The sequence below is a fragment of the Cotesia glomerata genome, linkage group LG1 (assembly GCF_020080835.1).
Source record: "Cotesia glomerata isolate CgM1 linkage group LG1, MPM_Cglom_v2.3, whole genome shotgun sequence".
In the NCBI taxonomy this organism is placed as follows: Eukaryota; Metazoa; Arthropoda; class Insecta; order Hymenoptera; family Braconidae; genus Cotesia; species Cotesia glomerata.
The window spans coordinates 10,725,122-10,740,407 of NC_058158.1; the positions used below are offsets into that span (position 1 = coordinate 10,725,122).

At 29.7% G+C, this 15,286-nt stretch overlaps 1 protein-coding gene across 4 annotated transcripts in view; it reads left to right on the top strand.

Moving 5' to 3' along the window:
* LOC123274982 (tensin-4-like) overlaps positions 1–15,286 on the top strand; it is a 213,405-nt gene that overhangs the window by 123,641 nt on the left and 74,478 nt on the right. For all 4 annotated transcript variants that reach the window (XM_044742819.1, XM_044742821.1, XM_044742820.1 and 1 more), the window contains one exon: positions 841–915. In XM_044742819.1, coding sequence (XP_044598754.1) covers positions 841–915 — 75 coding nt within the window. The remainder of the gene's footprint in view (positions 1–840; positions 916–15,286) is intronic.

A 15,286-nucleotide genomic window follows, 5' to 3' on the forward strand; every position in this document is an offset into this window, starting at 1 on the left:
AAACTGTAATAAATAATAGTCGATTTATAATAAGTAATGATCAACTGGACAAAATTAGCATTTCAAACAGTAAAATCGTGATTTTAACAATCACTTTATAATATTTATTATTTAAATGCTACAATTTATTATTTACATGGAAGAAAATACTATTTCAAGCAGTAATATTCTTTATGTGAAAGTCGAAAATGTTAAAGTATAATAATTAGTATAAAAATTAACCGGAATCCGAGTGAATTTTACAGTTTACTTTTTTCCCTGTTTAAGAAGCATGTTCAGATAAATATCTTAAGTAAAAAAAAAATTAATAGACCAAAAAGAAAAATGGTGCTTCAGGTTATCATTACAAAAGTGTGTATACATAGACACTGCTTTCCTTTCGCGTCCATCTATCTGCTCCTCTTAATGGTTGCACTCACGTAATTCTTCCTCTCACCGCCAACGAGTTATCCCTGCGCTGCTCCTTTATTCTCTCTAACCCTCTGATGTTCGTTCGAAGCTTCCAGCTTCCTATTTTTTCCTCTCGAGCTCAGCTGGCAACTTTTTAATCACCCTCGATGGAACAAAGCTTGATGCTGGCACTCTAGATCCAGATGGAGGTCTAGATATATGAATATGTAAATATATGTTCAATAAAAAATATTCAAATCTAACACGAGGCCCTGATCATTCCTCACGGCTATTAGAGCACAATTGCAATCGAATTTTTCATTATTTTTGACTCTATGACCTCTTTTGCATTCATTGAATTTTGTTTTTTTTTTGGGCTCGAATAATTTAAAAAAAAAAAATGGATTGTAATTAATTATGATTAATGTTATGATTGTTTTGATGTTCCAGCACAGCGATCGCTCCACGCCTGTCCTCCTGATAGTTTCGCTGACGGGAATAAAAGTATGCAGCCCAGATGGAAAAGTGAGTACTCAAAAATAGGCATAGTAGAACAAAAAGCTTCTGAATTAAAAAGAGAATGAGAGAGCAAAAGTTAAACTGAGCTTGACGCTACTCTTTAGTGCACCTTCAAGAGTGTCAAATGAGGCGACAAATAGTAAAGCAGGGGTACAGTCTAAAAAAATAAAAAAAGTGTGAAAAGAGAAGCAAAGGTTTAAAAAATAGCATTAAAAAAAATATTACCAAGCTCGTTTTCTCGAGCTTTATATTCACCAAAAAAGCGGTCGAACCACAAAGAAAAGTCGGTCAAGTATCTCTACGCCGACGAAATTTCCGCGTCGATTTCGTTTTCTCAACTTTTTGGCTCCACTTAAAAATGTTTTATCTATTTCCGTGAGTAATTCAAACCTCATTTTACACTCCACTTAACCGAGGAAACATTCAAAGTACATTGCATTTATGCATTTTTTTTTTTTTTATTTTTTTATTATCGTCTAAATACTTTTTTATGTTAATTTCATTGAAATTTTATTACTTTATTCGTCTTTACAGTAGAATTTTGATAAAAAAAAAAAATTTCATAAAATCGACAAAAAAATTTTCTAATTTTTAAAGTATGAAATTATTGTAAACTAGCAACCTTGCAGTCACAATGTGACTGGGGAACTATAAATAAACAAAATTACTTTATTAAATAATGACTTTTTTTAAATTGCACTGTACTTTTTTAACTATTGATATTCTTAAAGATATAAGCTCATCCCGATGTTAGGCTCATCAAGATCTTTCATTTGAGTACCCACATGCATTTTTGATATATTTTTTATATATGTACATATATATAATATATATTTTAAAGATATAAGCTCATCCCGATGTTACACTCATCAAGAGCTTTCATTTGAGTACCCACATGTATTTTTATATATTTTTCATATATACATACATATAATATATATAAATATATGAAAAATTGATGTGGGTACTCAAATGAAAGGTCTTGATGAGTGTAACATCGGGATGAGCTTACATCTTTAATAAATATCAATAGTTCACAAGATACAAGGTCGTTTCTTAATTATGTTAAATTACACTGTACTTTTTTAACTATTGACATTTTTAAAGATATAAGCTCATCTCGATGTTATACTCGTCAAGAGCTTTCATTTGAATGCCCACATGCATTTTTATATATTTTTCATATATACATATATACATAATATATATAAATATATGAAAAATTGATGTGGGTACTCAAATGAAAGGTCTTGATGAGTGTAATGTCGGGATGAGCTTATATCTTTAAAAATGTCAAAATATTTCACGAGATACAAGGTCATTTCTTAATTATGTATTTAGAAATTCAAAATTTACGAATTTTTCAAAAATAATTTTTATTTTGTTCAAAGAATCCTTCAAAAATAAAGTAAATTGTAAGTTTTATATTTTTTGTATAAAATTATTATCAGAAATAGGATGAAAAAAAGTGTTAGACAAAAATAGAGCACTGCAATTTATAATTAATCGAGTTTTTTACTTTTTTTTTTGTTGTTATACCTCGTGGTTGGCAGAGTTACACAGCAAAACTGAGTAGCCGGGTGCATGGGGTAAATTTTACAGATAGCTCGGCGGTAAGGAAGCAAAAGCGAAAGTGAAGAGGAGGAGAACGAGAGGGAATATGACAGAGGGAAAGCGAGAAAAGGGGGTGGGAGCTCCCATAGGAGTTTGGAAGTTTTGCCAGTGATTGGCAGTGCGAATGAATTCGTGGTGCAGGGAAACTAATGGGACCCTCTTCTCTCTTCCCGGTTCTATATATCGTTGTCGCTCTGATTGATAACTTCGTCTTTTCCGTTTCCTCTACAAACCTCGTACCGGGAGTCTCTTTCTTCCATCAGAAAGATAAAAATCGATAAGCGATGTTGGTAATAAAATGAAATAAAATAAAAAAAAAGTTTAACCGTAGCCTATAGTTTAGTCCCTTGCGTGAATTTAAATTGTTCTATAGAATGGAGATAATTGAGGAAGCCATTGAATGAAATTGTGAGACATCAAAAGAGGAGAATTTTAGTTTAGGGCGGCAAACAATTGCACGTGGTGATGTATATACCGAGGTTGTGCTTTCTATAATGGTCCAGCTGAAATTTATGATCCCTTTGGATGCTCAGAGTGGGTAGTTGAGAAGAGAATCTTCCATTCTCTTGTCTGCCGCTGCGAGCTCTGGTTATGCCTTTCCAGTTACAGCCACTTTGAGTTAGATGGAGAGGAAATCACTGTAAGTGATTACTCTGTCTATAATCCCTCTCAATATTAATATGTCTCTCAGCCAATATAAATCAGAACATAATAAGTCTATATACTTACCAAGAGTCGAGAGCACTCCTCACTACTCTTATAACGTAAATTGTCCTCTTGTTCTTCCTTTATTAAATCCGACTACCGATACTTATGTCTAATGTAAACATTATATTAGTCTTTATGACTGACTATCAAAAAATCCAGTCTAACAAATTTATACCTTCGATAAAATTACCAAGATTTTTTTTCTATACATTTTTTTCAATTGGCTAATTTTATTATTATTATTACTAGCAACCTTGCAGTAACTATATGACTGCCGTGACTTGTAAACTATAAATAAATGAAATTTTGCTTTATTAAATAGAGATTTTTATTAAATTGCACTGTACTTTCTTAAGAAGGGTTTACATTTTTCCTCTTTCTCGCCCTCTATTGGACAAACGAAAGTATCTCTGTCATACTTGTACAACAAATGGAATCTTAAAACGCATTTTATGCATAAATAAATGAAAATTTTCCAAAAAAGCGCTTCGCTCTTCGATAAATAATTTAATTATCTATCGAAGAGCGAAGCGTTTTTTTTTTTGAAATTTTATCACATACATGAGAAAAACGCGTTTGAAAATTAACTATAAACCGCTCTTAAATATTGACGTTTTTAAGGATATAAGCTCATCCTGATGTTACACTCATCAAGAGCTTTCATTTGAATACCCACATGCATTTTCATATATTTTTCATATATACATATATATAATATATATAAATATATGAAAAATTGATGTGGGTACTCAAATGGAAGGTCTCGATGAGTGTAATGTCGGGGTGAGCTTATATCGTTAAAATCTCAATATTTCACAAGATATTTGTTAAAATGCCCTGTATTTTTTTAACTATGGACTTCTTTAAAGATATAAGCTCATCCTGATGTTACACTCATCAAGAGCTTTCATTTGAGTACCCACATGCATTTTTATATATTTTCATATATACATATATATAATATATATAAATATATGAAAAATTGATGTGGGTATTCAAATGAAAGGTCTCGATGAGTGTAACATCGGAATAAGCTTATATCTTTAAAAATGTCAATAGTTCTCAAGATACAAGGTCATTTCTTAAGTATCTAGAGATAAAGGCACAAATTCAAATCAAGACCTTTGCAATAACTCTAAATTTCACTTTAAGAAACCGATTTTATCATATGACTATCCTGGATACCAAATTTTTCTTATTCTCTTAATAATATAGATTATTGTTATTATTATTAATTTTATTTTAAAAATAAAATATCAGCCCACAATAATTAAAATAATAAACATAAAATAATAATGACAAACAATCAAACCATAAAAGTTATTTCTCATTTAAAAAAAAAAAATAACAATTATATCGCATGTCTGTAAAATATAAAAATATACTGCAATGAATTTATGGCCCGAAGCTTTTACTTTTGATACTCGGACATATTAAATATTATATTTATACATACATATAGCTATATCTGTATATTCTGTATAAATGCATCGCCACTAGATGACCATCAATTTTTTACAACAGACCGTGAGATTTATTAAGTTTTCGGAGTAGCTTTACATAAAAAGTTTTATGATACACACCGGGAGCGGAAAAAAACACATAAAATAACGAAATAGCCATTTCCCCAAATTATCGATTTATAACTATCTGTTTGAAAGCTCTGACATTTGTTTTATAACTTCTTGATGTTTTCTCAAAAGTTTTCATATGAAAATAATTAAACTCGTTTTAAAAATCAACTTAACTTTATTTAATAACTCACAAATATAATATAATTCTTTGAAACTTACTAGTGTAATTAATTATTAAAGTTGAGCAATATAAAATTTTAAATTTACTAAAGTTCATAGTTGAAAAATACTTGAACTTACTTCTGCAAGTTAAACTGTAAATCAAAATCTAGTAAACTAATTCAATAAGCATTTAATTAAATACCGTAATAAATGTCTAAAGTTTGTAAAAATATTTTACAAAAATACTTTAATAATTATATTTGTTTTTTCCTATTCTTAAAAAAATATATTTGCTTTTCCACAAACAGAAAGCTCAATTCAACAGAATAGAACTCAAGTGATATCTTACGAGCAACACGACAATGCATTTGGTAGTACGAAAATGCAAACTCACGAATGCGAACTTCCGTCGGAAGTTACGTTTCAGGACAAGGGTAAAAACTTTATGTTAAAGGTTGTTTGAAACCGCCAGTGAAACTGTTGTTCTGTTATACATATAGGAAGATGTTCTTTTAACTCTTCGGACCTTGCTTAGTTGTGTTGAAACTTAGACACCACTCATTGCTCAGAGTACAACTTTTGAGTTACGCCCGTCTTTCCTTAGAAACAGACACTGAACAAGAAGGGGATGACTTGTTTTATCTTTCATTCATCTGAACTTTTTGAAAAATTGCCCTTTTACATTCTAAATCACCGTTTTTTATTGCTCAATTAATTTATGTGATGCATGGCCCCTCTATCGCCCGGTTAATGATAAAACATCGCTAAAAAAAGTCCCTGATATTTATAAGAATTTTTAATAACCGAATAAACTCCATTAATATGATTATTATTTAATTTTTTTATGAGCCATTATGAAAGTGAGTGGAAAAAAGTATTTATATTAAAAAATTAAATAAAGCCAGACTAAATATAAATGTACATAGCAGTATATTTATATATACCCGGCGAAATACGTATTTCCATGCACGGGTTATTTATTTTTGTACGTGCGCGAATGAATTTCGTTGGTAATTAGCTTGAGGCTGACGCTAAAAAAAATTTATATTTCGTACACGTGTCCAAGCAAACATGATATGAATTATTGAAAAAAATAAATAAAAAAAAAAAAGAAAAAGCGATATTTGTTTAACGAAACTCCATTAAATTTAAATCGTGCATCAGACAGATGAATGAATTTTTTTGCCCTATTTAATGTGGCTACAATAAATATCCTGATTCAATTTATTTGGTAGAAATTAATTAAAATTTTCGGAGGTAATTTATTAATTTTTTTTTTGTATACATTTTTATTATGAAAATTAAAAATTGGAAATTAATTAAATCCACTTTGATTAGAGAAATTCAAATTGGTTAATTTCTGGTTAAAATAATTTTTTTAATCCAATTATTATTTATTTATTTATTCAATTTTTTAAGCCAAGACAAAATAACTTTATGATTTGGAATGATTTAATATAATATAATATAATGATTTACTATTGATAAAAATGAGAACAGTGCCTGATAATTGCGGAAAAAATGATAATAGGATCTAAAAAGGAAATTAAACGCTTGAATGTTTCAATGATTACACTGATAGAAAGATTTTTATATAGTTAAAAATATTTGTTAATATTTAACAAATCATTTATTAGAGACCACTTTTTAGTCCTTAGCAAATATTTCTTAGTATTTAAAAAAATTTATTAATATTTAATAAATGAATATCAGATTTATTAAATACAAACAAACCATTTTAAATACTAAGAAATAATAAATAATAAATAAATGTTACAATAATTTAGTAATTTAGTAACGCAAATTTTTAATTTTTAATTTTAAATGGCCTGTTTGACAAAAAATTCAAAAGCTTTACTTTTGAAGAAGGAGTTTAGGTTGAGTGAATCTATGACTTCGATTGGCAGCTCTTTCAAGAGTCGAATTTCGGAGACTATAAATAAATGCTCGTAAATTGTAGTCGAGAAATTTGGCATTTTAAATAAAATGTTATTGAATTATTTTAAAATTAAAAAAAAAAAACTATGTCAAAAATCGGAAAAATGATAAACTTGTATTTGATAGTTTAAACAGCTCAAAACTTTGTAATAGAAAAACTTTTTTTCATTTTTTTATATCCTACTCTGCAAAAAATTCATTTGAATAAATATCTCCAAAAAAAATGAATTTTTGGCACAAAATGTCGCTTGTAAAAAAAAAAAATCCGTCCTCGGCTGTTGTGTATAAAGCACAGCGGCTTTTAAATTATTTCCACAATACAAAGGATATATGTTAATGAAAATATTTAAAATATTCCATTGGTATTATATATATTTAGCGTCAGAGGGATAAAAAAAGTAATGGTCCCAATGTCTAGATTATTTACAGTAAATATCACCAGTCCGGAGTATTCTCATGTTCGTTCTCGGGTTAAAAAGTAAAAAAGTAAAAACTGAAAAAAAATAATAAATGAATGAATGAATAAAATGAATAAAACGAGAAGAATCCCGAGGGATTCGAAAACGAGTAGAGGGTCGAGAAAGATACGACGTGACACCGAGAGTGGTCTTTCGTGTATGCAAGAGCAAATCCGCAGGTGAAACAGGGCAAACAAAACTCCAGCGATGCATCTCTTCCGACTTTCTCTGTTTTTATTATGTGTCTTTACTCTTTCCCTGGTCCTACTACACCCAGCAGCAGCAGTCGCTCATTCAATCCGCGCTCTTTCTCTCCCGGCCCTTCCTTCAACCAGCAGACCCTTCGCTTCACAATTCACAACCAAAGGCATAACGTCCAGATATGTGATACGTGGATGTACAAGTGGATGCCTACACTCACTCTGACTCTGACTAACCCTTTCCGCCATTTGGCTCTCTCGCGAGACTCAAAAGCCTTTCGTCAATGTATGTTTGCTTCCCGAGTTTTTCCTCAAACTGAACCCGGTCGACGGCAAGCGCCAGAGCGAAAACGAGTTCCGAGGATCCCAATTTCCATCAACCCTTTGATCCTTTTTTAAACTTCTTTTTTTCACTCATCGAGGAGCATTGTGTCTCGATGGAAAATCAAGAGATAGAAACTAAAAGTGTGCATATACTCGGCTGTGTTACAAAAAAAAAACTCATTTGTCTCCTCGACAATATAAATTCACTTTTTAACTTCCCGCTAAAAAAATCGAAGATTTTCGAAAATCGGCAAGTTATTGGTTCTACCCCAGTTTGCAAAAATCGAGTTTTCACCAGATCTCGACGTTTGAAGGTCACAGGAAGCTTCCCTGACTATCCCCGGGAGGGTGACACTATGTCTGTATGTATGTATGTAAAATTCTCATTTTTACATTCCTGCAATAAAATCGTTTTCACATCCTCTACAAGGATCAAAGGCCAAACAGTTGATTAGTTTATTAATATTTTAGAAATTTAAAAATTTCAAATTTTGACATTTCCGCGTAACTATTGTAAGTCATTTTTAACGATGGTAAATGAGCTTAGGCTTTAAATCTTTCGATAAATTTATTTCTTATGATTGTTATGTACCAATCGAATCGTATTCACATCCTCTACAAGGATCAAAGGCCAAGCAGTTGATTAGTTTACTAGAAATTTTTTAGAAATTTAAAAATTTTAAATTTTGACATTTCCGCTCGAAGAGCTCAGAAACGGCATAACTTCCATTTTAAGCGTCCAGGTATCGAATTAGCGGGAAGTTGCAGGGATGGCCTTCAGGATCAACCGTTTTCCTCATTTTTTTTCTTTAATTTCAAGTACTGCTTTACTCATCTTTCAATTAAATCAATACTGAAAAAAAAAAAATAATTAATCGATAAAAGAGCCGAGTCCATTAATTGGAGGTACATTTATTCGGGAACTATTTTTGAGCTGGATAACATTTACGGAAAGTTTCGAAGCTTGTTCGAAGGGTTAGTCAATTGGTGCATGTCAAATTACACTGTGCTATAAATTTCATTACGGAATGTGTATGTTTTAAAATCCCTTAGACTTTTAATAAAGGTTGACGGAACTCGCCCACTGTTTGCGATAAACTTTTTGAGTGAATAAAATTTTCAACTCTTTGTAATTTATTCATTCCTCTAAATTTATTAATTTTTTTCAATTATACGAAATTTAAAAGCAGCTAGCAACTCTGCAGTAATAAAATTTTGCTTTATTAAATAATGACTTTTTTTAAATTGCGCTACATTTTTTTAACTATTGACATTTTTGAAGATGTAAGCTCATCCTAATGTTACACTCATCAAGAGCTTTTATTTGAGTACCCACATGCATTTTTATATATTTTTCATATATACATATATATAAAATATATAAATATATGAAAAATTGATGTGGGTACTCAAATGAAAGGTCTTAATGAGTGTAACATCGGGATGAGCTTATATCTTTGAAAATGTCAATAGTTCACGAGATACAAGGTCGTTTCTTAATCATGTTAAATTGCTCTGTACTTTCTTAACTATTGACATTTTTAAAGATATAAGCTCATCCCGATGTTTTATTCATCAAGAGCTTTCATTTGAGTACCCACATGCATTTTCATATATTTATATATTTTATATATATGTATACATATATATAAAATATATAAATATTTAAAAAATTGATGTGGGTACTCAAATGAAAGGTCTTAATGAGTGTAACATCGGAATGAGCTTATATCTTTAAAAATGTCGATAGTTCACAAGATACAAGGTTATTTCTCCATTATGTATCTAGAGATAGAGTATTTATATTTAAATAATTCAATTAAAAATATCGAATTTAAATTTTACCTCTAATAATTTTTTTAGCTGATTTAAAAATTAAAATTTTTCAACTGCAATAAATTGATGGGCTGGATTGAAAAGAGAAAAATTTACATCATTTATAAAGAGACTCTTTTATTAAATGACGCGATTTATTTTCCTAGTGTTTGTTCTTTGATATATGTAACCATAAAATTTATCTTCCTATGAATTGAATCATAGGGACAGAAATTTTTTCATTTTCCCACGAGCTACTCCAAGATTCATGAGCATCAAAAAATACTGAGAAGCTCCGGCTACTGTTTTAACATTCAATGGACGTAATAAAATAAGTAAAATCAAAACAATCATTGGTTATTAGTTATTAGTTATTAGATGTCGTAATTCAAGAATTTATATGTGTTCCGAAGCCCTACGCTGGAACAACGATGACAGGAGAGCATTCATGTGCCATGAAATACGAGCTACGCATATCAATATTACGAGAGATGTTATACGAGCTTGTTGTTCGTGCCAAAGTTTACGTACGTATCTATATATAATGTCATAATAGGCATATACATGTGGATACATCAATAGCAATGCTCTGTGCCGTCTGTATCTATGTATAAATTCAATCTATAATTCCGCAAGTATCATTGTTTAAGCTCACAAAGCGCAAACGAATTTCAGCCAATCAATTTTCGCTTTTATAAATTTATTCACTCGATAATTAACTATTGTAAATTATTTTAGATGGACGAAAATTTTTATTGCTTACTTAAAAGCTTTGACAGTTAAAAATAAATAATTAATTTTTTTTTAGTTTAATTTAATTCCTGAATAATTATCTAATTAATTTAAATGAGTTTTTTTTCAATTTTCTTCGGTACATTCATAGAGAACAAACTTTGTTACACTCGACATTAATATCTTTGTCCCAATTTAACTTCATTAATTATTCAGATTCCCAACATCAGGTGCATTAGAAGTTTAACTTGATCGTATAGTTATGGTAACGGTATATAAACGACGGACGACGACAATCGCATTTTGATTAGATATTCTCATATTCCACCGTAACGTGACTTAAAATATTGACAATTCAAAGAACCGTAATTGGAGAGAAAAGGGTTTTAAATCAACTTTCATTTGGACAGAATACTAATAGTCTAAGTATTAATATTCACTTTGAGTATACCCAAGTTAATTAAATCAAATCCCGTTTGTGTGAATTTAATATCGCTTAGCCATTCGAAACAATCCAATTTCCGAGCAATACGAATATCAGATTGAAACTGATCAGCTTCACCTTCATCCGAGGGGCTATGCAAACTCAACTGTCTTAGTTCTGTCTGGTGCATTAGTTTCTAACTTCATTTCAATTCTGTCAGTCACATTTATTTTAAGCTTCAAAATCAATCAAATTTCTAGTTTAATTTTTTTTTTTGGTAATTTTTTCGTTTTTCGAGCCCACATAAGGATCATAAAAAATTGACAATTTTTTGTTTATTTTTTCACAAGCTCACACTGAAAAAAAAATTAGTTTGAATCAAGAGAAAAATTCTTGAATTAAGTGAAATTTACTATAACCCATACTAATTTTTATTTAAAAAATTTTCTACTCAAATTAAAAAGATGAAATTCTTTAAAATTAGTTATTTATTTCAAGTAAATTTTTTTTCCGTACAAAAAACGAGTTTTAAGACAAAATTTTTGAATAAAGTTGTCAATTTCTCTTGAAACTATTTTTATTTTATAAATAAAATAAAACTAAACTGTCTTAGTTCTGTCTGGTGCATTAATTTCTAACTTCATTTCAATTCTGTCAGCCATATTTGTTTATTAAAAGCTTCAAATTAAATCAAATTTCCAGTTTAATTTTTTTTTTTTTGTAATTGTTTCATTTTTTGAGCCTAAATAAGGATCATAAAAAATTAACAAATCTTTTTTGACAATTGATTAATTTTCTGAGTTTTTTTTACAAGCTCACACTGAAAAAAAATTTTACTTGAATCAAGACGAAAAATACTTAACCAAGAAAAATTTTTTAGTTTAAAAAATTTTCTACTCAAATTAAAAAGATGAAATTATTCAAAATTATTCACTTGATTTAAATTAATTTTTTTTTTTATGAAAAAAAATAAATTTTAAGACAAAATTTTTGAAAGTTGTCAATTTTTCTTTAGCCTATTTTTAAGTTATAAAAAATTTTTTTCTTGAGTAAAAATGTTTTTTTCCAGTGCAAGTATTAAAAAAAGTAAAATTTAACGACGCGACCTTAAAAAAACGAGGACATAATTGTATAATGAACCGATACTGTTGATTATAAAGTGTTATAGGATAAAAAGGGTAAAATAAATAAAATTAGATGGTCGTTGTATCGGGAACAGCCGTTTGACGGTGCCGATGAGCCATTTGAATTTATATTGCGTGGAACATGGGTGTACCGAAGTGGGTGGATCGTCACACTGGATCGGCAGGGACGCTGGGTAAAGGGTCTAGGGCGTAGGGGAGATCCAATGAATCCAGTGTGTTGTAGGGTGAGACAGTGTAAAGTAGTACAGTGCCACAGTGTTGTTACTGTCGGGATTGTTACCCAATGCAAGCCTTTGAATAAATCGATTCTCCGAGCGAAAAAGACCCGCGAAATAGAGAAACATCGATGCTTAATTTAACCGCAATGTTTTATTGTGTGTTTGACACTCTCGCATAATTCTCAAAAGAATTATTTATCACGGATGGGATTTTGTTATTTTTGACGAGTAATTTTTATTTTTTTTTTCTTTTTTTTTGATAAAAAGAAAAAAGCCAAGCGTTAAAATTTTTTTATTTATTTGAACTCGAGAAAAATAAAAATAAAAGTGAATGCCTTTTAACTTCTTGAGGATATAAACTTTTTAAAGCTACGCACTTATATAGGCGAATATATATCCCCTTTGGCAGTGAGAACAGATTCGGCATTATAGAGCACTCGTGAAGATCAGTGAATCTGCGAGGTAGGATAAGAGACCGGGCGACATAGGAATCTCCTCAGGTAGAAAATTAAAGCTTGTGAACTTGACGAGGGGGATCAAATACAAGAGAAAGCGAAAGGGAAAACGGCTTTTGCAATAAAATTCGCTAATTCCCACGATCGATGCATTCTCTAGAGTTACACTGGGGAAGATATTCCGGTAATAATTCCCCGCGATATTAAACTTCTGAATGAAGACTCTGATTAAGTCCGTGGAAAAAATTTTTCAATTAACTCCAATGTTACATTTTATTAATATTATGTTTTATTGACAACTCTCCTGATTGCTTTTGCAATCTAAAGCGTGCTTTAAGTATCTACTGTCTGTAAGAACAATAGAGATCATTTTTGAACTTCATTTCTCCTCGATTACTTTTACTTTTATGCTAATTCCCGTTTGCTGAGTATTAGTTAGCTCAAAGGATACACAAGTGTCAGCAATTGCACTTTATATCGTTTGGAAATTCTCACTAGTTGTTTTTATCGCAGTTCAGTGATTTCATTTCGCTTTCGGGTATTGTAAGCGTTGCATTTTTTTCGAGTCGTCAAGTGTAGTCGAATTAACGAGAGATTTAAATTGCTATTTGAGTTAATATCAATTACATTGAATTCCTTTCTTTGACTCTGAAACAAAGGTCTCATTGTTCGATCCTAAGTGTAATATTTTACTGATTAAGTATCAGAAAAAATTTTATTTCTTATTTATTGTGTAGATTTTAGATACAAGCAATAAAATAAAAATTTAAAACACCCTAAAATTAGTAAATAATTATTTTTAATTAAAAATCTTAATTATAATATCAATTATTATTTTTTAAACATTAAAAATTAGTAAATAATTATTTTTAATTAAAAATCTTAATTTTAATATCAACAAATATTTTTTAGACATTCAAAAAAAATTAAATATTTTTTATAAAATACTAGATATAAAAAATAATAAAAATAAAACCATTATTATTATTATTACAATTTTAAAATGTATTTTTTATAAAAATTATAAAAGTTTTTTTTTAAACTTTAATTTTTTTGAATTGAACGACTAAATATTAAAATTTATAATTCAAACGTAAAAAATTGAACTAATTGTGATTTCGTGATTCATTCGCATTACTTCATTGCTTGATTAACATATCACAGACAGACTCGTGATGCATGAAACCAGTTTATCTTTTATTACTCAAAAATTTTAGCATAAAACTGTAATATGTAAACCAAATGCCCCAGATGTCTCTAGCATTAAATCATGCCATCAAAATTTGAAGACTTCCAGAGACACGGTCGTGACTCGCGCCAAGTGCGCGTTCATTAAATTAACCTCGACATAAATACATTATTTTACTGCAACAGCGAATTGTAATATAATATTTTTAAAAAATATCAGAATTTTACGAAATTATTTTTATTGAAAAGCTTTTTAAAAAATTTTTATAACAGAAAAGTGACGATAAAAAATAAATTGGAGTTTTAAAAAAAATATTCAATCCTAGAGATTACAAATCAGCGCATCAGTGTATCGATAACACATTACAGGTTCAATTTTCCGAAGAAAGTCGGTTGGCTTGGAATTATAACAAGATGGAAGTAAATTTTCCGGTTAATAAAGCAGCTTAGTAAGTATATGACGAGGATAAGAAGTAAAAAAAAGCTCATTTGGACGATGCACCGTAGAATGTTTTTATACACTTGGACAAGTGAAAAGCTCGACATTGCAGAAAAAAGATATTTCTTTTTTCGTTTAGTAACAGAGTCGTGGAGAACAAGGTGCATTAGGATTGAAGGAGACTCGTGTGGCCTCGAGTGTGCATTAGAGGGTGATTGAAAAGAGGAAGGGGTTGCTACAGAGCTACGGAGTAGTATCACAAGAGAAGCTTGCTACACGACAAGGGTCGTAAAGTCATGACTACGTTTTCACATATATACACTTCACTTTTCTTGGCTTATATACACTTCTACATTATATATGTATTTATATACACGGGATTCGATGCAGCAACCTGAAAGTCCAATTCCGTATTATCCGTTTTGTATTTTTCACCTTTTATGGTTCACTTTTTTTTTTTTTTAATAAAACTAGCAACCTTGCAGTCACTATATGACTTGTGAACTATAGATAAATAAAATTTTACTTTATTAAATAATGAATTTTGTTAAATTGCACTGTATTTTCTTAATTATTGACATTTTTTAAGATATAAGCTCATCCCGGTATTTCACTCATTAAGAGCTTTTATTTGAGTACCCACATGCATTTTCATATATTTTATATATATATATATATATATAATACATATAAATATATGAAAAATCGATGTGGGTACTTAAATGAAAGGTCTTGATAAGTGTAATGTCGGGATGAGCTTATATCTTCGAAAATGTCAATACTTCATAAGATACAAGGACGTTTCTTAATTATGTATCTAGAGATATAAGATTTTCGAACGCCGACACTAAATTTCACTATAAAAACCGATTTTATCATATGACTATCCTGAAAACAAAATTTTTCTTATTCTCTTAATAATATAGATTTTCACGGAATGTTGAATGTATTTATTCAACTGATTTAGGTGAAAAAAATTTAGT